The sequence below is a fragment of the Carex rostrata genome, chromosome 23 (assembly GCF_964058835.1).
Source record: "Carex rostrata chromosome 23, lpCarRost1.2, whole genome shotgun sequence".
Lineage (NCBI taxonomy): Eukaryota > Viridiplantae > Streptophyta > Magnoliopsida > Poales > Cyperaceae > Carex > Carex rostrata.
Window position 1 is genome coordinate 1,478,492 of NC_135940.1, and position 27,280 is coordinate 1,505,771.

Consider the following 27,280-nt stretch of genomic DNA (forward strand, 5'->3'; position numbering starts at 1 on the left):
TGACGCATGCTGAATCAGCGAAGGATGGGGCTCAAGGGCTCAAGGCCCATTGCAGCGCGATACCCCCGATTTTCTTATTAATCGAAAACAAAACAAAAAAATGAAAATACGGCAGATGGGTTAAGCTTCGATAAAATTCGGTCATTATATAAAATCTTAATTTTGGATGTTCGATGACGCCATCAATGAACAGTGCTTCCCCACTGATCTGCCCCACATTTTGCCATCAATGACTCATATTGTTTTCAGCTTATGTCATCTGGCGTCATCTCATTTATGCTCAAATCTATCCCTGCGGCGTGATAGGGAAAAAGTTCCCATAGCTGTCGGCGTGATAGGGAAAAAAAGAAAATAAAAAATGAAACCGCTTTCTCTCCCATGCGCGCATACGGCAACACCTGGATATCGATTCCTCTCCCGTGCGTTACACGTAGCACGACCCTGCTACGTGTTCCCGCTACCACCGCCTTCTTCGGTTGGCCTATAGTTCTCTGCTGTCTCCCACTCCCTATCGGTCCTCCGTAGCTAGCCCATTTCTCTGATCCTAATCTGGAGAGAGGACGCAATTTCCACCGCCGTTGGTCGTCATCGCTGGTAAGAGTTACGGTATTACTCTCCTTACTCGAAACAGATGATTTCATTTTCCGCTAATTAAACACTGCATATAATTCTTGCTTATTTCAACATTGCATATTATTCCTCCCATTAAGTTAAAATTGCCCTCTTAAATTAATTGCAACTAAATGCGCTGGATGAAGTTCAAATTTCTTTGTTAAACTAATTGAAAATAAATCTGTTGTTAGTTTGCTCTTAATTGGTAAGTTTTGTTGAGGTCACACATTAAAAAAAATGTTAGCTTAAATTTGCCTATCACAAAATTACAGCAGTTGGTACTGAAATAACAGGTTCTGTTGGAATAACAACTGATTTATTTCCTGCTGTAATAACAGCTGATTTATTCCCAAATTTACCCCTCAAGTTGCATTTCCTGCTTATTGAAGAAACATTAGCCACAGATATTAACGTAGCAAGTTTAGTTTGATAAAGTGCATGGACTATAGCATAAAAATATCACTGTACACAGTTATTGCGCTGTATAAAGTTACTAATTTGTCAGTAAAATTGATAGTCTGCTGAATTTTCCCCACTTATTATTTATTATTGATTTTCTTCCACATCCTAATTCGTCTTAATATTTTCTTACTTTCTTTCCTCCTCCTCTCCGGCCATCTTCGATCTTTTCCTCCAAGTTTCGTTTTGCCAGTTCCACGCATTGCCTTTTTTCCAAAATCTTGCCTCTTATGCAACCTCAGGTATATCAACTTCTACCTCCTACCAAAAAAGATTTCCTTTGTAACAATGAATATTTCCACAATTTTTTATGTCAGTTTTTTTTCCCTCTATTTGTTGGCTTATTGTTTAAATGTGATATTCTTGTCTTAGTTAAGAAGTAATCTGCTCAAGCAAGGGGCTTACACAATTTGGTCAGATTGTAACATTCAACTGATTAAAAAAAAATTATGTTGTTTAGATTGAAAAAGTAGATAGTGCTGCGTACAACAAAGCCACAAATACTTATGAGATTCAGATTGTCATTATGTTCTGTTTAGGGTTCAACATGGTAGCAGTTATCTACTCCTGTTCAATGAGGTTTACAAAAGAGTAAAATATTAATTGTGATATGTACTGTTCAGGGTTTCCATTTAATGAGAAATGCAATTCACACATTAAATTTACCCTTTTAAATTTTTTACAATATATGCAGTGAGAAATAATCATGTCGTCCAACGCAGGAACATCATTTAAGAATCACAGGTAAAAACTTTATACAAGGTCAGCAGCAATCTTCGGTACTATAATTATTACTTTATTTTTCCTCTTAATCTTACCTTTTTTACTTCCCAATTTAAACAGAAATAGGATCAAGAAGAAGCCAACTCATCATTGAATGTTAGTATGAAGGTATAGTGCCTCCTATGTCCTCTTCCTTTCTCACTTCTCCTATTTTTATGATTATGCAGTTAATTTCTTCAGATTGAATATCTAATGATTACAATTTTACCTGCTATCTCGAAGCAATAGTATAGTAAGTCACAATTTCAAATATAAATTTCCTGAAGTTTGAGCATCAAGCCACATTAGAGCCTCAATTTAAAGTTATCCTATCATTAAATGAAATTAGTGTCTATTTCACTTGTACATTAATTATGTTTGTACATCACCAAAGATTAACAATGGAAGGATACAGTAATATGATATCCGGGTGGAACAAACAATAGTTGGAATGTACTGCACTATTTGATTTTTTTTAAAGCTACCACTTATCGTTGTCTTTTTTTTCTTTTTCTTCTTTTAATTCCAATTTAAGCAGTCTCCAGGTAGAAGCAAGTTCATCGTTTACTATACTGAAGGTATAATGCCGCCCAACCCCCTGCGGGTTGTTCTTCTTTCTCATGTGTCCTACTTTTATAATTACCGGGCTGTTTCTTCCTGTTTGATAATTCGTACAAATAGTTTTGAGTTGCAAATAGTTTTTATTAATATCTTAAAAAAAATTAATTTTAAAATAATTCGGTTTTTTTTTTTAAATGCCCCAAACGTCAGATCCAAAACACAAGCGGACTGCCTGTCTCACGGGCGGATCACAGCACTAGTGGATCGCCCCATGGGACGGGTGGTCCTCTTTTTTTTTTTTTTTTTTGAGATCTTAGTATTTTGATTTAAATAATTTTGTGAAAAAAAGTTGTTTAGAGTGTATGCCAAAAAAGAAAACATTTGATATATTTATGAAGTGATGTCGTAACTCTTTATAACTTTGATTTTTTTTTTGTGAACTTTAATTTTATTTGTCTGTTGGATATCACAAGTCTAAATATAACAATAATTAAGGACTTGGTCTTTATTAAAAAAATTTCAAGCTCTAACAACTTGTTGTTCTTCTTCTCTTTATTTATGGTACTAAAACAGTAGTTTAGAGCTACTAAAATATGTTCAAACATCAAATTAGATCTCTATCCATGCACAAAGTATCCTAGACTGACCTCTGGTATGGTATCAAGTCCAAACTCAGCAGCCAAGCACTAGGCAAATGCCACTGGTATAGTGCAATGCACTAAAAATATTAAATTTGACATTTGCTGGTAAATCAGCAAGTATGAATTGATACAGGGACTAAACTGCAAAAGTGATTACACCAGCATGTAGAGCATTCAAAAATACACATAATTGATATAAATTTCAACTTATTTGGATTTTTGTACAGTTAGTTATGAATTTTCAAAGTTTAATTTTCGAAAAAACTTTAAACATACATAACTTTGGTTAGGAAACTCGGATTTACGCGTATGAGCACTTTTCGAAAAGGGGAGGACGAGACGGATCTGATTTTGTCACGGTGGTACATCGGGCATCGTCGTATCAGAAGCATCAGAATTTCAAAAAAAATGTCATTTAGTGCCTCAAAAATTCAGTTTAAGTTTTCGTTCGACGATAGGCACTAAAAAACAGCGATTTTCAAACCATCTTAATAAATAGTACAAAAATTCAAAAAATTGTAAAATTTGGTCTCCAAGCACATTTTAATATAGATTAAACATCTAACAGTTTGCATCGGCTATTTGGACTTTGAAACTAGAGATATGAGCGCAAATTAAAACGCTCCATTTAATTCACGAAGTAGCGTAGCCTTACTCTACATATATATATATAATATAATACAGAGTACGGCTAACGCGCTTCCTCTAGCATATGGGCCGAAATGCTTCCGGTGAAAATTTGAAATTTCAAAATCCAAAAAGTCAATCTGAACCGTTCATCTTCTTCTCCATATTAATATCTGCTTGGAGACCAAATTTTACATTTTTCTGAAATTTTTTACTATTTATTAAGCCACTTTGAAAATCGCTGATCCAACGGTAGCTTCTGATTTTTACTGTTTGGTAAGCCACCGTTGGATCAGCAATTTTCAAAATGGCTTAATAAATAGTAAAAAATTTCAGAAAAATGTAAAATTTGGTCTCCAAGCAGATATTAATATGGAGAAGAAGATGAACGGTTCAGATCGACTTTTTGGATTTTAAAATTTCAAATTTCCACCGGAAGCATTTCGGCCCATATGCTAGAGGAAGCGCGTTAGCCGTACTCTATAATACATGTATATATATAATATAATACATGTATATATATAATATAATACATGTATATATATGTATATGTACATGTACATATTTATACATATATACATATATTATAAAAATGTATATATTATAAAAAAAAAGAGTGTATATGTGTATATGTATATATGTATGTATGTATTTATACATATATACATATATTATAAAAAAATGAGTTTATAAAAAAAAATTGTATGTGTGTGTAAGTATATCTGTATATATGTATAAGTATATGTACATATGTACATATATATATGTATATATGTATAGAGTAAGGCTACGCTATATGTATAAGTATATGTATATACGTATATGTATATACGTATATGTATATGTATATGTATATATGTATATGTATATATGTACATATGTATAAGTATATGTACATATGTACATATGTATATGTATATATGTATATATGTATATATGTATAGAGTAAGGCTACGCTACTTCATGAATTAATGGGGCTGTTTTAATTCGCACTCATATCTCTAGTTTCGAAGTCCAAATAGCTGATCCAAACCGTTAGATGTTTAATCTATATTAAAATATGCTTGGAGACCAAATTTTACATTTTTTTTAAACTTTTTACTATTTATTAAGATGGTTTGAAAATTGCTATTTTTATTTAAATTATGCATCATTAAAAAACAGCCCCATTAATTCACGAAGTAGCGTAGCCTTACTCTATATGTATATATGTATATATGTATATGTATATATTATACATATATTATAAAAACTGAAAAAAGAGAAGATCAACAAGCTGTCAGAACTTGAAATTTTTTGAATAAAGGTCAAGTCCTTAATTAGTGTTATATTTAGACTTGTAATATCCAACTGACAAATAAAATCAAAGTTCACAAAAAAAATAAAAATAAAAAAAATCAAAGTTATAAAGAGTTACGACATCACTTCATAAATATATCAAATGTTTTCTTTTTTGTCATACACTCTAAACAACTTTTTCTTCACAAAATTATTTAAATCAAAATACTAAGATCTCTAAAAAAAAGGACCGCCCGTCCCACGGGCAGTCTGCTAGTGTTGTGAGTAGCCCGTGGGACAGGCGGTTCGCTTGTGTTTTGGGCCGCCCGTGGGCCTGACTGTCACACCCCAAATCCACGGGGTCTGACAGCCTGCCGCGTGTATCTATCAGGTGTCACATATACACGCGAGGCAGTGGATCTTTTTATATGCATTACCAATATCCTCATTCGCTGCATCCGTAAAATAAACCTGAAAATAATCGGGAGGGTGGAGGTGAGAATAAATCCTCAGTGCGAAATTTGCCACAGTTTAGATTATTGGACTTGCAATCAAACTCTATATTCAACAATGAAACCTAAACAATAACAATGCAAACAGATATATAAGAAAACATAAATAACAGAATGCCACTACTCGACAACAGTTTAATCAACCTGAAACACAGTTTACGGAATTTCCAAGATGGTTTTCAAAACACAACATATATTTTGGCTTAACTCATTTCATTATGACTGGTAGCAACCACAGATGTTCTTTCGAGCTGAACCGTTATCAAACCCACATCTGTAGGGTTACAGACGCCTACAGATGCCAACCAAGCTGGACCCTTTATCAGACACCTATCTGCAATTGCTGTTTGGCTTAACCATTTCCTAAGGTCCGGTTACAAGTCACCAATACAGGTCAACTTGACAAATGCAATCACATGGAATCAAAGTTACCTATACAGGTCAACTTTGCTAAATCTCAAGCAAATATATATATCAAAGCCACACATACAGGTCAGTCTCGCAAAATCATAACAGGTCAACGCATAAATCAGCAGCGTCACCTTATCCAGCCACCTAAACAGGTCGGTCTGGCAAATTCTAACAGGTCAACGCATAAGTCAGCAGCGTCACCTTAATCCAGCCACCTAAACAGGTCGGTCTGACAAATTCTAATAGGTCAAACGCATAAGTCAGCAGCGTCACCCTATCCAGCCACCTAAACAGGTCGGTCTGGCAAATTCATAAACACAGGTCAACGGATAGGTCACCGTCACCTTATCCAGCCACCTAAACAGGTCGGCCTGGCAGATTCATTCACATCAAGAACAATTAATATAACTAATCAAATGATAACCATACCAACATGCCAATTAACCTTAACCGAACAGTTCAATCATTCTCATTTATGCAAGAATCAATATGCAACATGAATTCCAAAATATGCAACAATTAAGCATTCAACATGACAAACGAATAAACAGTTTAATTCCTGAAAACAAAGTATCAAACAAGTCCAAGAATCCCGCACCTTATTATGACGAGCGTACCGCTTAGTTACGGATCGGGCGTCTCGAATTACCTCGCGATATCTGGCTTGACTGAGCCTACACCTATATTATACGATTACTTGGTTTAGTTCGGTTACATTCTCAAAACTTGAATTCCAAAAGCCGTCTTTCAATTCGTCAATTCTTTTATACCTTTCGGCTCATTTATAATCATTTTAGTTCAAGTCCAATTTACTAATTATTTAAATTCACATATGGCTCAAATTACAATACTTCACATGCATAGTCGGCCATAGCCTCAAACAATTTACATCTTACAAATTGGTCCCTTATATTTATACAACTCACATAGGTCTTATATTTTATAATTCATACCCCTTATTTTTATAAAAAAAAAATTCCCAAGGCTTGTATTTTGCACAAAACAACATTCAATTTAATTTATTTACATTTTTGGTCCCTGTCAAGTCAAGGACTGGTACACACACAAAATCAGCACCATACCAGTAGTATACTGGGCTGGTACCACTGGTACCAGCACTTCGCCATTCATACACCCAACACAGCCATGCACAATAAAACCAGCAAAACAGAGACAAGCCATAGGTCAGATCAGAATAGGCACACGAGAACTCAATCAACACGGCTCAAGCCTCAAGTCAGCACCATTTACCGGGAAAATCAACAACCCGAGCAAAGGTGTAATTAACTATAATTCCCTTTACAAAATCCTAACTACAATTCTCTTTAATTCATACAAATCACTATGGTCATATATTTTACAATTCCGACCATTAATAAAATCATTTTGCAATATAACCCTTTATACTTAATTTATTCGAGCAATTCGATCGAGTTGGGAAAATCAACAACCCGTACTTCGATAATTAGTCAATTCAAGTGCTACGACATTAATCGATTCATCAAAACACAAATCAAGAATTTTAGAAATTAACCGAAAAAGAAAATGTCGAAACAAGGGATCGGTTCCGAGGGTTTCGCCTCGTCTTGCCGTCGTCTAAAATCAGTGAGCACCACATGTAATGGGCACGTCCAATTACCGGGACAGCACCAATCGAGCACCAGTGCAGCACCAAACCTCAACCCTAGAAACTAGGGTTTCATGGGAGGGAAAGGGGGGGCGGGAAAAGAGGAGAAGGGGCGGGGGTTTTCCGAACCGAGAAGGAGAGAGAGAGGAGAGCATGTGGTGGCGGCCGGGGGTGGCCGTGGCAGCGGCGAAAGGGGAGGGGGCGGGGCCCCCTGTTTTCGGTGTAGAAGAGAGGAGAGGGAGCGGGGGCCGGAGCTGGGGCTCTCACGGCCAGAGAGGAGAGCAGGGTGGCGGGTTTTGGTGGGTCCGCCGGCGACGGGAGAGGGGAGGGCGGGGCTCTCCTGGCTTTGGCGTAGAGAGAAGGGGGGCGGGCTGTGGGGGGGGTGTCACGGTTTGGGAAGGAGAGGAGAGAAAGAGAGAAGGGAAGGGGGTGGGATTTAAATGGGCTGCTTCAAGATTCGTGCTGGATCAAGATGAAAGGTTGATATAATTCGAGCATTTAAATTACAATATTTAAGATCCGTGTTAGATTAAATCCAAAGGTCCAAACAAATCCAGAATTTCAATAAGGTCATTTAATTGGTTTAAGAAATCTGTTTCTACTCTAATTCGAATCGAAAGTTCATAATATTTTTGTAACTATATTTGTACATAGAATTCGTATATTTATTTCTCAATTTAAGATTCGAATAATTTGATTTTCCTTTTATATAATTATATATATTCAATTTTTAGAATTCGAATAAATCGATATCGGATAGTATCTATGTCTATATATATAAATATCAAATCAAATCCTTAAAATTCTCAAATAAATGAAATTGGTAACTTTTATATAATTTATCTCGTACGAATAATTTCGTATAATTATACTCTTATTTGAAATTTAATTACTTATTTGTTTATTTACACGAATCTAATTAAATCAATTTTTTTCTTTCCTAAAACTAAAAAAAAGAATTGTAACGGATTTTCTAAGTTTCTAATTTACCGAATAATTATAATTTTATTCCTAGTGCTATATTTTATTTTATTTCTAAATCTCTAAATTTTATTATACATAATTTCACACGTTATTTATATTTCGAAATTTTAATTTCGTTTTAGTCTGTCAGAAAATTTCAGAACGATCGTTAAGTTAATTAAACTTTTTATTTAAGCCAATTGATCGATTTATCAATTTTAATCAAGTTTTAAAAATTTCGGAATGTAACACTGACGGTTGGGGCATTTTAAAAAAAACACACAATACAGAGTTATTTTTAAAATTAAATTTTTTTTAAGAGTATTAATAAAAATGAGAGGGTTCAAATGCACCAAAATTTTTGTGCACCCAAATGCACCCTATCCTTTTTCTCTGTTTTCAAAGTCCGAATTGTCAATCCGAACCGTTAGATGCGATCTATATATTAAGATGTGCTTGGAGACCAAATTTTACATTTTTTAGAATTTTTTTACTATTTATTAAGCTACTTTAAAAATCACTGATTCAATGGTCCAGAAAATGCAATATCAGCAATTTTCAAAGTGGCTTAATAAATAGTAAAAAAATTCCAAAAAATGTAAAATTTGGTCTCCAAGCACATCTTAATATATAGATCGTATCTAACGGTTCGGATTAACTATTCGGACTTTAAAAACGAAGAAAAATAATTTGAAAGATAGGATGCATTTGAGTGCACAAAATTTTGGGTGCATTTCAACCCTCCTCTAATAAAAATGGCCGGATAAAATTTTCATATATAGATAGGACGGATAATTTGTCCCATCTCACAAAGTCATATACTATAATACTGAAATAATGGTAGTCGGTACACCTATCGCTCCCATTGTTACTTTAAAAAAAAGAAAAAACACCATGTGCTGAACCGAATGTTTGGTACATGAGTATATGGCCCTTATTTTTTTGTTCAATATAATATAATTTTATTAAAGTACATCATGATTTGACTAATTAATTATTTCGATCTTCAGTTGAAAAGTTTGACTCGTCAATGCAAAAATAAATAAATACCTTCATGTGAGCCGTGAGCTGTGAGCACTATCTCTTCAATGTTCTTTCTTCACCAATAATTCAAACAAGCACCTTTTAAAGAATACATGGAGACAAGCAAAGCGGATGTAAGCATTGTGGTGGTTCCTTTCCCTGCACAAGGTCACCTAAACCAACTCCTCCACCTTTCCATTGTCCTTTCCGGTCACGGCTTGACCGTGTACTATGCGGCAACCGCAATCCACATCCATCAAGCAACGTCTCGTCTTGAAGGTTGGCATGCTTCTGCCATCGACTCGCTCCGTTTCCACGAACTACCCATCCCTTCATTTGCCTCCCCTGCACCAAACCTCAACTCGAACTCATCCCCCTTCTTCCCGTCTCATCTCGATCCCTTGTTTGAAGCATTCGAGCATGTACGACCTCATTTGGCTGATCTTTTACGTTCCTTGTCTATCTCTTCACGTCGTGTCGTGGTCATATCCGACTATTTGGTTTCCTTTGTAGCATCAGAAATTGCTGCACTATCTAATTGTGAATCATACACTTTTCGATGTGTACCGCCTTCATGTGCTTTACCGTGGAAAGATCAAGATAGTCCAGCTGGGGAACTACTAAGATCATTAGGCATACATGCACCATCTATAGATGATTGCTTTTCAGAAAAATTTCTTGCGTTGCTTACCCGATGCAAGAGACAAGAGTATTCCGGTATGCTCATAAACACTTGTCGTTTGTTAGATGGAAAGTTCCTTGACTTCTTTATGAAACAACAAAATTATATCGGAAAGAAAGTGTTTGCCATCGGTCCATTGAATCCAACAGTTATAACAGAAACAACCAGGCCAAGACATCACTGCATGGATTGGCTTGACAAACAACCTCCCGGTTCAGTTATTTATGTATCGTTCGGAAGTAATTCATCTATCTCCGACAACCAGATCGAACAATTAGCAATTGGATTGTTGAACAGTGAGCAGCGGTTTGTTTGGGTGTTGCGGGAAGCAGATCGTGGCAATGCCTTCACTGAATTAAATGAAAACGGTCGGCAAAACAAATTGCCTTCGGGATTCTCGGAAAGAATTCACGGCAAGGGAATAATAATCGGAGATTGGGCACCGCAATTAGAGATATTGTCGCACAAAGCAATTGCATGTTTCATGAGTCATTGTGGATGGAATTCATGTATAGAATCTATTAGCATGGGAGTGCCATTGTTAGCATGGCCTATACACTCAGACCAGCCATGGAATTCGGTGTTTGTGTCAAATTATCTGAAGGTTGGGGTGATTGTTAGAGATTGGGACCATAGAAAAGAGATTTTGTTTGCAGAGGAGATAGAGAAGGTTATAAAAGATGTGATGGTTTGTGATAAAGGAGAAGAGATCAAACAGCGGGCAAAGGAATTAGGAGAGGCTGTCAGAGGAGCAGTGGCTCATGGTGGCTCTTCCAACGCCGAGTTCATTTCATTTATTAATCATATTACAAGATCCTAGGGGCATTTATATATTTTCAAATGTTAGAAATGAGGAAGGCATGTTTAAGATAGAGTAAAACTAGGGTATTTTTAAGTTTGTATTCAAAATATATTATATCGGTTTCAAACGATAGATCTAAACTGTTGAAGTTTATCTATTTCACAAGTGATTAAAATATATACAATTATTTTAAGTTTTTGAATTATTTTAGTATAAAGTCAAGCGGTCAAAATTAAAAAAGTTTATAAATTAATTTTAGTGCATTCATTTTTTAACACTTTTTGATACTTAACTTTATACAAAATTAACCTAAAATTCTAAAAACTTTATATATAAGTTCATCACTCGTGAAGTAAATTAATCAATTTCAACGTTTAGATTTCACAGAACTGACTTTAACTTTAATTAAATTGGTCGTTATAACTTTTTATTTTAACTCTGTTATTAAATTTTAGATTTCTTTTACTATCTTTTTTTTTGCGCACTCTGATAATTTTTTATTTAATTTATGATTAACTTTCAGTTAAAAATTAGAAAGAACAAAATTTTGACATAGACGTCCGTTCCCCCTGATCCACATTTTAAGGAGACCGAAAAGGCTCCTATCATGTTTTAATTCATTTTTGTAGCCCAATTATGTGATAACATAGATGAGTGTATTTAAATTTACACATAGTTTTGTAGCTTCTTTCAAAAATAAAAATATTATTCTTATCCTCCATATATATGGAGAGGAATCCGGTTAGTATAACATTGGTGTCATGTGACATTAATTTTAAAATTTATTGAATAGACTTTAAACGACTAATTCAAACAGTTCAAACCGATTTACTTTATGAGTGATGCATTTACATACAAATATTTTATATTTTCGAATTATTTTAGTTTCAAATCAAGCAGTAAAAAATGTTGAAAAATGAATGTATTGAAATTAATTTAAAAACCTACATATTTGACCGCTTGACTTGATACTAAAGAATTTCAAAAATTTATAAATTTTGCATGAAATGCACAACTAATGAAGTAGATCAGTTTAGATTCACTGTTTGAAGTTGATTCAATAGATTTTGAATTTGGTTTTGAATGTTGTTCTAGCCAAACTCAAAGATAAAGTTAGAAAAAAAGTTCTACGTGTACACAATTTATTGAATGATGTACACAATTTTGACCGAATTTTTTATTAATATCCAAATTTAATATTAAATTTCAAAAAATAACCGGATCAGTAACGTTTTTCGAAATCTACCCTTTCCGGAAATTTTTTTTCCGGAAATAGGATTTTTTTTTTTTTTAGGAAATTTTTTTTTTCTGAAAATTTTTTTTATAGGAATTTTTTTTTTCAGTTTTTATTTATAATTTATTTATTTTTTGTATTTAAGTATTACAAATTATATAGTATTATTTTTTGTATTTTTTTTTTTCAGTTTTTATTTATAATTTATTTAATTTTCCGAAAATCCGGCATAAAAAATGTTGATCCGGATTATTTGTAGCAGTCCTTCGAATAAATCAAATTATATAGTATTCCATCTATTTCTTAAAAAACTATATTAAATATTTGTAATACATAAAAAACTATATTAAATCAAATGTTGATCCATAAAAAATGTATATGTATATATATGTCACACCCCGCGGCCACGGGTCGTAACAGTCCCCCGCCGTAAGCATACAACGCCGTGTATGCTTACAATGCAATTAACAATTCAATCAAAACAACACACAATTCAAAACAAGTTATAATATAAAATCAGAGTACACAGTCTGGACAGTAAATAATACAATATAAGTATCTCATCCGGATACCAACCATGAGGCCTACCCTAAAACTATACACCAAAATATCTAGGGTCCTGAGATGGTAAGCTTTTATGGCCTACTACTCGCGTGCCTCTTCGGACTCAGTCGCACCAGTACCTGTAAAATAACCGGGAGGGTGGGGGTGAGAATAAATTCTCAGTGCGAATTTGCCACAGTTCAGACTATTGGACTTGCAATCAAACTCCATATTCAACAATGAAACCCAAACAATAACAATGCAAACATATGTATATAATCATAAATAACAGTATACCAATGCTCGACAACAATTAATCAACCTGAAACACAGTTCACGGAATTTCCAAGATGAATTTCAAAACGAACACATATATTTGGCTTAACTTAATTCATTAGGGCTTGTAGCAACTACAGATGTTCTTTCGAGCTGGACCGTTATCAAACCCACATCTGTAGGGTTACAGGCGCCTACAGATGGCCAACCAAGCTGGGCCCTTTTATCCGACACCCATCTGTAGCTGTTTGGCTTAACCATATCCTAAGGTCTGGTTATAAGTCACCTATACAGGTCAACTTGACACAAATGCAATCACACGGAATCAAAGTCAGCCATACCGCTCAACTTTGCAATTTCATTCAAATAGAATCACAATCAGCTATCAGCTTTGCACAATTCATTAAACAGGTCAACGGATAGGTCACTGTCACCTTATCCAGCCACCTAAACAGGTCGGTCTGGCAAATTCTAACAGGTCAACGCATAAGTCAGCAGCGTCACCTTAATCCAGCCACCTAAACAGGTCGGTCTGGCAAATTCTAACAGGTCAACGCATAAGTCAGCAGCGTCACCTTAATCCAGCCACCTAAACAGGTCGGTCTGGCAAATTCATAAACACAGGTCAACGGATAGGTCACCGTCACCTTATCCAGCCACCTAAACAGGTCGGCCTGGCAGATTCATTCACATCAAGAACAAGTAATAGAACTAATCGAATAATAACCATACCAACATGCCAGATAACCTTAACCGAACAATTCAAATCATTCTCATTTATGCAAGAATCAATATACAACATGAATTCCAAAATATGCAACAATTAAGCATTCAACATGACAAACGAATAAACAGTTTAATTCCTGAAAATAAAGTATCAAACAAGTCCAAGAATCCCGCACCTTAGTATGACGAGCGTACCGCTTAATTTAAGGATCGGACGTCTCGTATTGCCTCGCTAAGTCTTGCTCAACCGAGCCTACACCTATATTATACGTATACTTGGTTTAATTTGGATTTAGTGGTTCATACGTTTACTTAGGGTTTGTACAGTCCTAAATCAATTCTTATGTCTTGGTATCGATTCTTTTCGGTTCCTTCTTTCTTATTAAAAATCTCATAGAACGGTGCACAATTGCATCTAGGCCCTCTAGCCATATACCATTTCACTTTGGTAACCATCAATCACCGTTTCACTACTTTGGTTCTCAGATCAATTCGATTTACCGTTTGGTTAACCCTAATTTGGTCAAAAACCTCAAATCAGTCGTTAAATGTTCTAAAAATTCACGATCAGGAAGCAACCCTACCGATTACAAGTCTAATTGGTTGGGTTAAGCAAATCAAATCACGATTATGCCAACTTTCATTTTTGGCACGAAACCCTAGAAATCAGATTTCACAAATCGGAAGAAATCGGGAAAAAGATTGACAAACAAACTAGTAAGGAGTGTAGAGGAACTAGTCCTCAAGTAATTCGAACACAAATCTCGAGTTTAAAACGAGAATCTGAGAAATCGAGAAAATTCGAGGTTTCGAAAGAAAGAAGGAGAGAAAGAAATACCAAATAGGAGAGTTCGGAGAGATCCTCGGCAGCTTACTCGGTTCCGATTTCGATTTCTCGCAACAATCGGAGGTTTGAAAGGAACGGAAAGTTCTCACGTTCTTTCTCTTCTATTTGGGGCGAAAATCACAAGAAATGGGGAATGGTGAAGAGAGAGAGAGAGAGAAGCTTTGATTTGGGTTTTAGGGTTAAAAATACCCTGAATGCGGATGCACCCATCCGCACTGCGGGTGACTTGACCCGCACTCAGCACTTAGTCGGTTTCCAGAAAATGAGTTTTAACACAGAAGTCATCCGCAGTGCGGGTCACCCATCCGCACTCGGGACTTAGGCAAATTTCGGAAAAAGTCCGAGCCTATTGCGGATGAAATCCACCCGCAGTGCGGGTCAAACCATCCGCACTCGGGACTTAGCCAATTTTTCAGGAAATTCAGCTCAATATAGGAATTCATGAGTGCGGCTGGACCCATCCGCAGTGCGGGTCACTCACCCGCACTCAGTACTTAGTCAATTTTGATCAACACAGAATTGCATGAGTGCGGATGCTCCCACCCGCACTGCGGGTCAATCCCATCCGCACTCAGCCTATAAAGTTTCAAAATCTCGAAATTTCGACGCGGTTTCGATTCACACTTAACCTACTTATTTAGGGGAACCTTAATTAAGGTTTAAACTTCCATTTTGTGAACATGATTTATCGATTCTTTCTTTTAAATCATTTGAATTCAATTGTAAAAATTTCGTAACGTAACAATATAATATAATATATGTATATGTATATATAATAGTAAAAAAATGTAAAAAATTAGAAAAATGTAAAATTTGATCTGCAAGCACATTTTAAAATATCTATCATATTGAACGGTTTGGATCGACTGTTTGGACTTTGAAAACTTTGAAAATACCAATCGTTGAATGCCTACCGTTGAACGAAAACTTCAACTGAATTTTTGAGGCACTAAACGAGCGGCCATTTTTGTTCATAACCAAAAAAAAAAGTTTTTTACAAAAGTAACCCCAAAATCTGAGTTTTTCCAAATATAACCAAACCGCGCATGCTTCACGAAAAGGGGCGTAACTTTTGATCCGTCCGTCGGATCGGGCTGAAATTTTGACAGGAACTCCACAGTCCCAAATCCAAGCTAATTTATTTTCCAGCCCGATCCGACCGTCGGATATAGATTTTTCGAATTTTCTTTACAATTTCAGAGTTTTTAGGGTCTTTTCGTGCATCATTTACTGTTTTGACTTTGCACGATTAGTGTCGCTTAATGGCCGTGGGTTCCAATACCTCATATTTTTTATACCTCATCATACCTCATATTTTATATCTTCATTTTCATATATATTATATTATATATGCATATATATACATATATTATATTATATATACGTATACATACATATATTATATTATATATACATATAGATGCATATATTATATTATATATACATATAGATGCATATATTATATATACATATACATATGCATATATTATATTATATTATTTTTTTTTACGGCAGTAAAAAATCCGGCATGAAAAATGTTGATCCGGATTATTTGTAGCAGTCCTTCGAATAAATCAAATTATATAGTATTCCATCTATTTTTTAAAAAACTATATTAAATATTTGTAATACTTAAATACAAAAAATAAATAAATTATAAATAAAAACTGAAAAAAAAAATTCCTATAAATTTTCGGAAAAAAAAAAATTTCCTAAAAAAAAAAAAAAAAAATCCTATTTCCGGAAATTTTTTTTCCGGAAGTAGGTACCGTTTCCGGAAATTTTTTTTCCGGAAAGGGTAGATTTCGAAAAACGTTACTGATCCGGTTATTTTTTGAAATTTAATATTAAATTTGGATATTAATAAAAAATTCGGCAATTTTGAATTATTCTTTTTAAATTGGACGGTTGAAAACTGATATTTAATTTAGTGCTAAAGACAATTTTCTTATTGTAAGAGTTTGCAAGTTTTAAAATTGAATGAATCCTTTACGGATATTAATTCAGTTAGATTGTTTGATTCAGAACTTTATTTAAAAAAAAAAAAAAAATTGGACGGTATACAGTGGCTTTGATTTCATATTAATGAATATAATATTTTTATTCCTGTAATGTAATATTTTTATCTGGTGGAATGAAGATTTTTAGAAAAACTACATATATAAAAATGAGGAAAGAACAACACCTCAGGAATAATTAAAAGTGAAGCATGTAAAAGAAATTAACGAAAAATTATTCAAAATAAGTGCGCAATCAACAGAGTCAATAAAAAATGGAAAAAATGAATCCAAAGAGAATTTATTTCAGTAATTTTAAATCATACCTAACAGACACAAACGATTAAAATTCAGTATTAATATTAAAAAATCATTATTGTCTTCGAAAATTATGCATTAAATATCATTTTTTCCATCAGTTAAGAAAATGTTATGTCGCTCAGCGTAGTGCGTACAACGTTTTGTACGGTTGCCATAAAATAAATACAGAATTTCAGCCATTGAAGATCCTGATATAACATAAGAAAACGACACGTGGCACATGCTGGACCAGCAACGTATTTGAATTTGTATCCTCTGAGATATCTCAAACTTTGCTTTAAAAATTCCAACCGTTGAAATACGTTCTGCACGAATCTCAAATGAGTAATCTTCCTCAACAAAATATGTAACGCATCTCATACTTTTCTCCAAAATGTGCTGCAATGGCAATAGACATGGCCGATAAACTACATTCATAAATGATAAACATTTTGTCCGTTTACTGATTTCAGTTGTGGCAGTTGTAGAAAAAAAAATTAAAAAAAAAACCCAAAATCGCATCAGACGTCGTCCTTTTTTGTCTCCGAAATTGCCTTCTCGTTCTCTCGTTCTCTCTTTGATATCTGGTGATTCTGGGAGGGAGGAGAAAAAAACGGGATTTTTATAGTGCAAAAGCCTAAAAAAAAAATCCCAAACCGCAATATTTTCTTGCGATTTGGATATTTTTAATAAAACATACAAAAATCTGATTATTTGTGATAAAATATATTAATTATTGGATATTAATAAAAATGTCGGATTAATATACATCGACATATATATCTCTTTTGTTAGGTAAAATAAGCCACTTTATGTTATGCCTTTTTATCTTTTGAAATATTTCCAGCCCAAAAGACCCAGTACAGAAGCCCATTAGCCCAACTTAAATCCAGACCAAAACCCGGTCATAAATAAATACCAAACCTCCCCGGTCCAATCGACCGCATTTTTCTTTCTCTACAAGAAAAGAAACCCCCCAAATCAGATCGCCTCTTGTCCTCTCCCCACTCAAACCCTCGCCTCTCTCTCTCTCTCTCTCTCTCCACCTCTCATGGCGGCATCAGCCATGACGGTCGACCCCAAACCAACGCCCTCGCCGCCACAAACCGAGATCCCGTCCCACTTCTCAGCCATGCCCGCCACCTCCGTGTCCTCCACTGAGGACGAAGAGGATCTGTACGGACGCCTGAAATCGCTCCAGCGCCAGCTGGAATTCATCGACATACAGGAGGAGTACGTCAAGGACGAGCAGAAGAACCTCAAAAGAGAGCTCTTACGCGCGCAGGAGGAGGTCAAGCGGATCCAGTCGGTCCCACTTGTCATTGGCCAGTTCATGGAGATGGTCGACAAGAACAACGGGATTGTTGGATCCACTACCGGGTCGAATTACTATGTTCGGATCCTAAGCACCATCAACAGAGAGCTGTTGAAACCCTCGGCCTCTGTGGCACTTCATCGTCACTCTAATGCACTTGTTGATGTGTTGCCTCCTGAGGCTGACTCGAGTATTTCTCTTCTCAGTAATTCTGAGAAGCCCGATGTTACCTATAGTGTGAGTTTTGTCGAATTATTTTTAGTTCTGTCCTTGTTGAGTTGATGCCACCATAGTACTTCTAATTCATGTTTATATCAAGTACTGCTATTTATTGGTGAGCAATAATACTTGTGGAGGGTTCATCCATAGTCTGAAAGCTTACCAAAGATAATCCTATTTTTGGAAGCTTAATAAGATGTTGTTTAGCTAATCTTGCCTCAATTAACACTTCATGAGCATGAATGTCTGGAAGAGAACTAGCAGGTGGTCTAAAACATGATCAAACTGGTACCCAGAAATATCTCCCATCACTGACTGAAAATTCGGTATTGATAAAATAATCATTGTTTTGGCATGTAAGGGTTGAGAAAAGTTCGGTTTGTTGTGAAGGAACCAGAATGAAAGTGCAGAAATAAAAAAAAAAAACATGTTCATTTTCTGCACTAAGAAATTGTAAAAAAGCTCTTTGCAGTTTAGCATGAAGTTCTACAAAAGTATTATTGTTCAACATTTTTTAGGATAGAGATTACGATTTTTCTTGTTCTTTGACAAATTTGGTGTGTGTGTGTTTTTTTTTTCTTTTTTTCAGGATATAGGTGGATGTGATATACAAAAACAGGAGATAAGAGAAGCAGTTGAGTTGCCTCTGACACATCATGATCTATACAAGCAGATTGGTATTGACCCGCCTAGAGGTGTGCTGCTATATGGCCCCCCTGGTACAGGAAAGACCATGCTTGCTAAGGCTGTGGCTCACCATACCACTGCCGCCTTTATTCGTGTAGTTGGGTCAGAATTTGTTCAGAAGTATTTGGGAGAGGTATATCTTTCATTTCCTTTTGTTTGAATTTTAAATTTTAATTTTATCAATAGACGTTTGCTGAGTCATTTTGTTTGTAGCTTAGTTGTGATATATATGCTTGATATCTCTCTTTTGGAAGTGGTGCACACTTCATTCAGATTTTTTGTTTATGATATATGTAATTGCCTATACATTGATGAGTTAGGCTAATATGACACTAGTGTTATATCAAACTAAATAACACCACATCTTAAACCCTTAGATCTGCTTTAAGATTCGTACAAAATGAAGTGCTTGAACAGTAAAAGCGGATAGTACGAATCTTAAAGCAGATCTAAGGGTTTAAGATGTGGTGTTATTTAGTTTGATATAACACTAGTGTCATATTAGCCTAACTCTACATTGATTAGGTATATTTGTTGTTTTAAAAAAAAAAAAAATTTAAATGCGTTGAAGTTCGTAGGTTTCACAATATTATATGTGGATATTTTAGAGTTGGCTAGTTTTGCACCATACATGAAAAAATTACTTTTATATATACTTAATGGCTTTCCTGAAATGACTTTCTTTATTTGTTTGTTTTATACAAGTATTGCTTTGGTTTTTTCCTAACTTTTAGGGGCCAAGAATGGTTAGAGATGTCTTTCGACTGGCAAAAGAGAATGCACCTGCTATCATTTTCATAGATGAGGTTGATGCCATTGCAACAGCTCGATTTGATGCTCAAACTGGTGCTGACAGAGAGGTTCAACGTATCCTTATGGAGCTCTTGAATCAGGTACGTGCCATCTCAAGCTGAGATATAGTGTGGCGAACGCTAATAGACATTCTTCTTATAACAAAAGCTTTTATGTGGCTTTTCCTTTAGAATCAACAAATTCATCTGACTGGTTAATTTGGGGTTGAATATTCTGATTGTGTTGCAGATGGGTTTGAGGTCTGGCCTGATTTTATATGAAAGAATCTGATCAGTGTGCATCCCAAATTTTTTGTTAATTTGAATGGCTGAACTATAGTCTCTATCGACTGTTTCTTTGAGTTTTAAGAGAGAACAAAATCAAATTGTGCATCCCAAATTCAAACAGATATGTTAAAATGGTTTGGGTCAACCTACTGTGTTTTAAACATTAATACACACCCATCCTGGCCTGTGTCCTCTCCTAACTGAAGGAATGGTAAATGGAAGTAAAAGGGAGAAAGGTACTTTTTTTTTATCTCAGTGTTGATATATATTTTTTAATTTGTTTCTTGGCAGATGGATGGTTTTGATCAGACAGTGAATGTGAAGGTGATAATGGCCACGAACAGAGCAGACACTCTTGACCCAGCTCTCTTGCGTCCCGGCCGGCTTGATCGCAAGATCGAGTTCCCTCTCCCTGACAGGCGTCAGAAGCGCCTTGTTTTCCAGGTAATTTGTTTACAAAAATCCCTAACCAAGTCCTTGTACAGTTTTTCTCTTATTTTTGGATCTTCTAAATAAACTTTTCTTTCCTATTTAAATTTTTGCTCACCAGGTATGCACAGCTAAGATGAACCTTAGTGATGAGGTGGACTTGGAGGACTATGTCTCTAGACCTGATAAAATCAGTGCTGCTGATGTAAGCACCAACCTTGTTCATTTTTTGTTTTTGTTATTATTTTCTCTTCTTTTGACAGTCCATTGTTTCAGTGAGGTCACAAATGTATGTATCTTTGTACTGATCAAGTATTTTTATTATGTATTGTAGATTACTGCCATATGTCAGGAGGCCGGTATGCACGCTGTGCGCAAGAACCGGTACGTGATCCTACCAAAGGACTTTGAAAAGGGTTACCGCACCAATGTGAAGAAGCCTGAAACTGATTTTGATTTCTATAAATGAGCTGTAAACTGTTTCTTAGTTTCCTTGTTATTTTAATTTGTACGTCAGGAGGAATATATGTGCTGTAATGTAGTTTCTTTTAATGCTTTTACTTGTGTGTCGTTTTTCTTTATTTTTGTGATTTTCATTGATCTGCTTAATAGCTAACATGATTATTCAAGTAGTTTAGCTTCATATTTTAACTCTGGGAGTTTAGTGTAATATTTGGGTTCTTGATCAAAGCGCTTATTGATATGTGCCTTCTTGGGAAACCTCCTTGGACCTGTCCTACGACTTGAATTTGCGAAATATATCACATCTGTAAAACCTTTTTTTTTTTTTTTTTTTTTTAAAAAAAAAATGCTCCTCTATGGCCACAAAAAAAATGTAAGGTCTAGTTCGGTATGGTTTCCACTGATGCCCTATGAGGTTAGAAAAAACCTTGGACCCCTGCTTCAGTCAAGAGTTGATAAAAGAAAAATTAACCTTCTCTCCTCTGTGTTGATAGTAAAAGCATTGTAGCTTAGTGGAAGCATGCCCAGCTTCCTGAAAAATATCAAGAAAAGGGTTCTTTTAGTAAAGAGGAACGAGAAAACTGACCTCCTATGATATGAAGAAAAGTTAACAACTTAACGATTGTTTGGTGCGGCTATGATGGACCCGACACAACAGTTCCACACGGTCCAACCGTTTTTGCTCCAACCCGACCTGATGGAATAGTGGGTTGGGTTCAGCTGTCAGTCTGTCACCTCCTCTCAACCACTTGTCATGACTCGTATTAACCTGACCCATTATAATTTATCTTTTGCAAAATACCTCCCAAAGTCTCTTTTAAGTTTTAAGTAAATCCTCGAAAACACAAAACCATGGAAATTTCAATATTGTAAGAAAAACAAAATCCAACAATACTCAAAAGTTAATATAGGCAACCCCCAAGAAATTCAAGCAGCATTATCAGTTTGTTCAAATAATGTTGTCTTAACTAGGATTGCGTATATGTAAAGAGAAAGATAGCGAGAATAATCCTCATAAAGGATATTGGACAAGCTCAAATTTCTTATATTAATAGTGCAGCATTTCACATTGAAAATTGTATGTACAAATACAATGTTATTTTCATTAAATAAATTGATAACACTGACTTGAACTGACACGTGTACAGGCATAGAGACAGAAGAAGAAGGCAAACCATTTAAGTATCAGCACTGCCTGATCTAATTTGATCAAGTTCTGTAATGTGATTACGGATTTGATTTAATCGAACATGAACAGTGAGAGAATATCATGATACACAATGTTTACAGAGTAGCAAAAGTCGATCAATAACCGCCTCCACAAATTGGAAAAGGAAAAAAAATAGCAATTTAACAAACAAAGAAATTACTCGTACTTCATTCACACACTGCATAAATAATAAATTCTAATCCTAAAGGCTAAGGCTTACTTGGGCCTTGTATATGTGCTGTAAAGCCTGTTCATAGAATAAAATGGGCCTTAATTTCTTCACATGCCTAAATTAAATATCCTGCTTTACAAAACTCTGAACAACCAAACTTTCCAAAGTTCCTTAATTACAACAGTCAGATATGTACACATAAATGGGCAAAAAAAAAAAAAAAAAAAAAAAAAAAATAAGAGAGAGAATATTGGGTTCCTTTCTTTTAACCTTTTCTATCTCTTGTCAAAACTAAACATTATTTTGTACAATTGATGGTAAATTAAAAGTGAGATTGAGAACCTCGTGTGAAAATAAGGCGACAAAAATCAGGTAAAAAAACTTAGAAATCAAACAATAAACCAAAACTATGCCGAGATGTGGCATCTTCTCTTAGTCTTTGAACAGATGCAACTGGCGTAGCAACCTGCAACAAAATAGAAATGACAATTTTTCTGAGATGAACTCAGCCATTAAAAGTATTTACAAATGATTTCAAAGCAAGGTTGTTCTTTTTCTATATTCTAAAACTATATATGTAATATACTTCTTGTCAAATGCAAAAGAGAACTTACATTCGAAACAAGTCTAATTGGCAACTAGGATTGCTCCCGCTTTTCGCAGCTGCGGTTTCAATGCCTTTACAAAGCAAGCGAACCAGTACTTTCATCACATTCCAATCACCGACTGTAACCTTTATGCTTGTCGACACTTCCACAGAAACCATCAAATCTCCTGCATGCATCCTGTCAACAATTTCCTCAGCCGTATTTGCATCGACAACTTCAGACTGCACGCTGATTTTTGACCTAACCAGGGTCACATTTCTCTGACCCTGCTCAAATCCAGGCGCCGCACCACGTCCCAACAAAGTGTCTTTGAATTTTGCACCAGTTGCCCATACTGTGATGTTGAAATTGCCATATTTGAATCTCAGAACCGTGTTTTTATTCGTGACCTGGACAGCAGCATCTAATTGACAACTCAGTAATAAATCGCCAGAGTCGTTGCTGATCTTGACTTGAGAGAGGGCAATGTGGTCAAGATGTAACTCGGGGAATCTCGGATGGATGTAGAAATACAACAAGAAGAAGCATATAGCTGTTAAGAAAATGAGAAATATAAGCAGGGCTGATAGCCAGAGGCAGCAGGAGCAGAGACACGATCGACGTTTGACAGGGCGTGGCAATATGCGGCGTGGGGCTGGCGAAGTGCTTTTGGACATATCGGTGAAAAAGCAGACAGAATTGTGTTGGTACGGGAATGGATACGTGTTGATGGAACTGTCGAAATAGCCAGGCGGCTTGGCGTAGCACAGCCCCGTCGGAGATGAGGAGTCTGACATAATCTACCGGTAAAATTTGAGCAGTTTTTACCGTTGGTAAAGGATCAAATTGGTGACAGAGAAATTAGTTAAAATTGGATGTCGAGAGAAGAAAACGGGGAGGTGGGAACGTGGCGGTCAAGCAGATGATTTCTATCTTTGGAGCCGATATTAGTGTGGTGTTTAGAAATTAGGAGTACATTAATTAAATGTAGTAAACCAAAATGTTTTGATAAGTTTTTCAGGCTTGTTAGCAAAAATAGTTTTGATTTGTCAATTTGTTATTGTTATTTTTGTGCACAGAATTTGCTAATACTATAAATAACGGCTCTCAGAACTATAAATAATGGCATTCTTTTATATTAACATCAAATTGAGCAACGAAAGATATCCCATTTAAAAAAAGAACATAATGTATTTTTTTAGAAATAGAAAATACAACCAATAAAAGTTCTTCATAGTCTCAGCTCTCTGGTTTTGCAATATATTAAGTTTATTCTCTCTCTCTCTCTTTTTGGCAAATTAGTATCACCATTGAAGAAAAGAAATACAAATGGGTTCAATTCCTAATCATTCATGTTCAATTCCTGTTCACCATCTGATTCCACCTTTGTTTAAGATATTTCTCTTTGTACAAAATCCCAATCAACCAATGTACCTATTGATAATTAGCATACTATAATTAGCTACTTCGAATGCACACATTCAAATAAATTTAAATCTTCATTTAGCAAAGTTCCTTGCTAGGAAGCATGGTAGTTTTTAAACCACTATAAATTAATATTTATTTTACATTCTTATAAATTGGTCTTTAGAACAGTGCTTGATATCTAGAAGCCATATTTCCTTCCACTGGCATTTTGAAAACCCATTTAACCTAGCCATTTTTTTTTGTGAATACTGAATACTTATCACTTGTTATAGTTTGTTAAACTAATACACACCTGTTTATACAAGATTAACCTAAAATTATTATAAATAGCATGAATTACCAATCCAAAACCAAATCAATCTTTACAAATAAATAAGGGGCGGAATTTTTACAGAAATAAAGACAATTATACCAATATAAAGCCCAAACAGGATGGACCATGATGAACCGGTATGTATTGCCTGAGTATATTTGTAAAATTCCTGAAATCTTTTATTATTATTTTGTTGAGTGGGGCTTTATTAATATCCATATTACTTATCGATCCATACTATAAATCTAGATCTCTATTTTCAAAGTTCAAAAAATCATTCCAAATGGTTAAACATGATCTCCTCAAAAAAAATATTTGGAGACCAAATTTTACACTTTTAGAATTCCTTTTACTACTTTTTTTTTAGATTGGCAAAAAAAAAAAAAATCACTAGTCATTGATGGTCCAGAATTTTATAACAGATATAATATTTAATCAAATCCAGCGTGATACCTTTTTTTTTTTTTATTCTAGATCATGCATTAGACTGTCAACCCACCTAATTTTTCTCCCTCTTTTCCCCTTCAATAGGTTGTGAGACCCACAAACCCCACGTTTTAAAACTTGTAATTGAAGAAAGAAACTTTTTATCTTAAAAACAAAACAAAAAAGGAAGGAAGGGGGGGCTTGGATGATTCAAAATGACCGACCTGAGATTTACAAACCGACCAAATACACAGAGGATAGAAAGAATGCAATAAAGTGCAACAACATGCAATTCAATTCATTCATTCATTCATGAATCATACATAGATCTGCACAGTGCACATAGAATTAAAAAGGGACCTCTCTTTTTCTTTTCTTATGAATTGCACCACTTTAAGCACGTGCCTTTTTATGGTTTCATGTGCATTAATTTTGAGCTGTTTTTTGCAGATGCATATGTTAAGATTTTAAGATTTTACCAGTGGAAAACAGTAGGAAAACCAGACGACAGCGTGGTGGATTAATTTGGTTTGATCAATTTAGGTTGGTATTTGATTTTGGATCTTGAATTATTGATACTAAATTTGGTCGGTCTTCTTTTAATTTATGTCTTTTGATACTTTATAAAATGTCATGTGTTCAATCAAGTTCCAATAAAAATAGCATGATTCTTGTAAATAACATATTTTATTGAAATTGTCAGCTTCATTTTGTCCATCTAATTTTTTTTTTTTAAATGAGTTACAACATGATCAAAACTTGAAGATTGATATCAATTGAATATTTATAATTTTGTATATATTTAATAAAATCAGTGAAAAAGTTCTTTCTTTAATTAGAGTGTTCTCATCTGGTTGCTTAAAAAATAGATTTTACTTTTTTTTTTTTTTTTGTAACTCTCGTTTTCTCTGTTCAAATCTACTTTTTGATGTTGAATATTTTAATAAGAAGACATATGACGTGTCACCTTCAAATATATACATTCTAAATATTTAATTCCTTTTATAATGAAATTTATCTTTCTCAGCCTCTCAGGTACTATCTCTATATCAAATTATCAATTAATATTTTACTATTACCAGATTGTGTCTCGCTGCGTTTTAACAATTTGTGTGTTAGAACTTAGAACTGGCATATCTGTCTCAAATTTATCATATCTAATTTTAGTTCACACCAGAATATTTAAATACAATGTATCATACCGGACTTTGCATTGGCTAACATATATAAAAAAAAAAAAAAAAAAAAAAAAACGGTGTGCCATAATTTACATATAGATCATTTGATTAAAATAAAGCAGTTCATATCATATATAAAAAAAAAAAATGTAAACAATACAAAAGTATAATGTAGATCGTAGCTTTAATTGGATGATCAATAAATAAAATCTATACGATAACTTTGATAAGATAATCTACAGAAATTATGACGGTGAGATGCCAATAAATAAAAGGTGCATGCTCCCAATTCTATGTGCTCTGTCTCTATTTTTATATTGTTTTAATTGTTATTACAACGTCAATTAATTAAGCTTTCACACTGCATAAAAAATAATGATAGAAGCCAAGATATTTTTATTCCGGTTCTAAATAAAGAATAACAATATCTTTAATTTTAATATTTTAAAACTCAATGTGCATCTTATGAACACATTCATATATATTTATATACTCACATATTATACATGTTAATTATATAAATATTTAATATTTACTTAAATGTTGACGCATGCATTCACAGAATGTTTCTGGTAACAAGTCAAAGGCAGTCTGGTGCATTCAGAAATAAATTTTGGAGACATGTATGTAATTTAATTTATTAGGGTCAGCGTATTTGGTGCATGGTTATATTTCAACCTTAATTTTCTAAAATATTGGGACCCATCATTGCTCCCGCTGACGATTTTATGGTAAAAATTCAGTAATTTAAATTTTGAGTTACTCACTACGGCAGAAAGTTGAGTCGCCGGTCTCAGATAGAATAAACGGTCGCTGATCTCATATTACGGTCGCTGAAAGACCGGTCGCTGTAAGCCTCGTCGCAGTTACTCGTCGGCTGACGTCAACGGTC

The 27,280-nt window shown here is 34.7% G+C and overlaps 3 protein-coding genes and 1 long non-coding RNA gene across 6 annotated transcripts; 3 read left to right on the plus strand and 1 right to left on the minus strand.

The window, feature by feature from the left end:
• The first annotated feature begins 325 nt into the window (after nucleotides 1-325).
• Nucleotides 326-2,598, plus strand: LOC144575036 (uncharacterized). 3 transcript variants are annotated; one of them, XR_013518346.1, is made up of 5 exons: nucleotides 326-594; nucleotides 1,251-1,313; nucleotides 1,766-1,815; nucleotides 1,915-1,962; nucleotides 2,372-2,598. It is a non-coding gene; the product is annotated as an uncharacterized LOC144575036 (long non-coding RNA). The 3 variants fall into 3 exon arrangements; XR_013518347.1 differs by having other exon boundaries at nucleotides 1,265-1,313; XR_013518345.1 differs by lacking the exon at nucleotides 326-594 and having other exon boundaries at nucleotides 637-1,313.
• A 6,956-nt stretch (nucleotides 2,599-9,554) lies between these two features.
• On the plus strand, nucleotides 9,555-11,024 carry LOC144574788 (cis-zeatin O-glucosyltransferase 2-like). The gene has a single exon (XM_078324853.1). The coding sequence runs from the start codon at nucleotides 9,590-9,592 to the stop codon at nucleotides 10,976-10,978; it is 1,389 nt and encodes a 462-aa protein (XP_078180979.1). The 5' UTR covers nucleotides 9,555-9,589; the 3' UTR covers nucleotides 10,979-11,024.
• Nucleotides 11,025-17,807: 6,783 nt separating this feature from the next.
• Nucleotides 17,808-21,321, plus strand: RPT3 (regulatory particle triple-A ATPase 3). The gene is made up of 6 exons (XM_078324929.1): nucleotides 17,808-18,435; nucleotides 19,007-19,237; nucleotides 19,839-19,997; nucleotides 20,475-20,627; nucleotides 20,734-20,817; nucleotides 20,947-21,321. The coding sequence occupies exons 1-6, from the start codon at nucleotides 17,935-17,937 to the stop codon at nucleotides 21,079-21,081; spliced, it is 1,263 nt and encodes a 420-aa protein (XP_078181055.1). The 5' UTR covers nucleotides 17,808-17,934; the 3' UTR covers nucleotides 21,082-21,321.
• Nucleotides 21,322-22,888: 1,567 nt separating this feature from the next.
• On the minus strand, nucleotides 22,889-23,840 carry LOC144575170 (uncharacterized). The gene is made up of 2 exons (XM_078325287.1): nucleotides 23,071-23,840; nucleotides 22,889-22,922 (listed from the first exon to the last, which is right to left on the minus strand). The coding sequence occupies exons 1-2, from the start codon at nucleotides 23,838-23,840 to the stop codon at nucleotides 22,889-22,891; spliced, it is 804 nt and encodes a 267-aa protein (XP_078181413.1).
• Nucleotides 23,841-27,280: the final 3,440 nt, after the last annotated feature.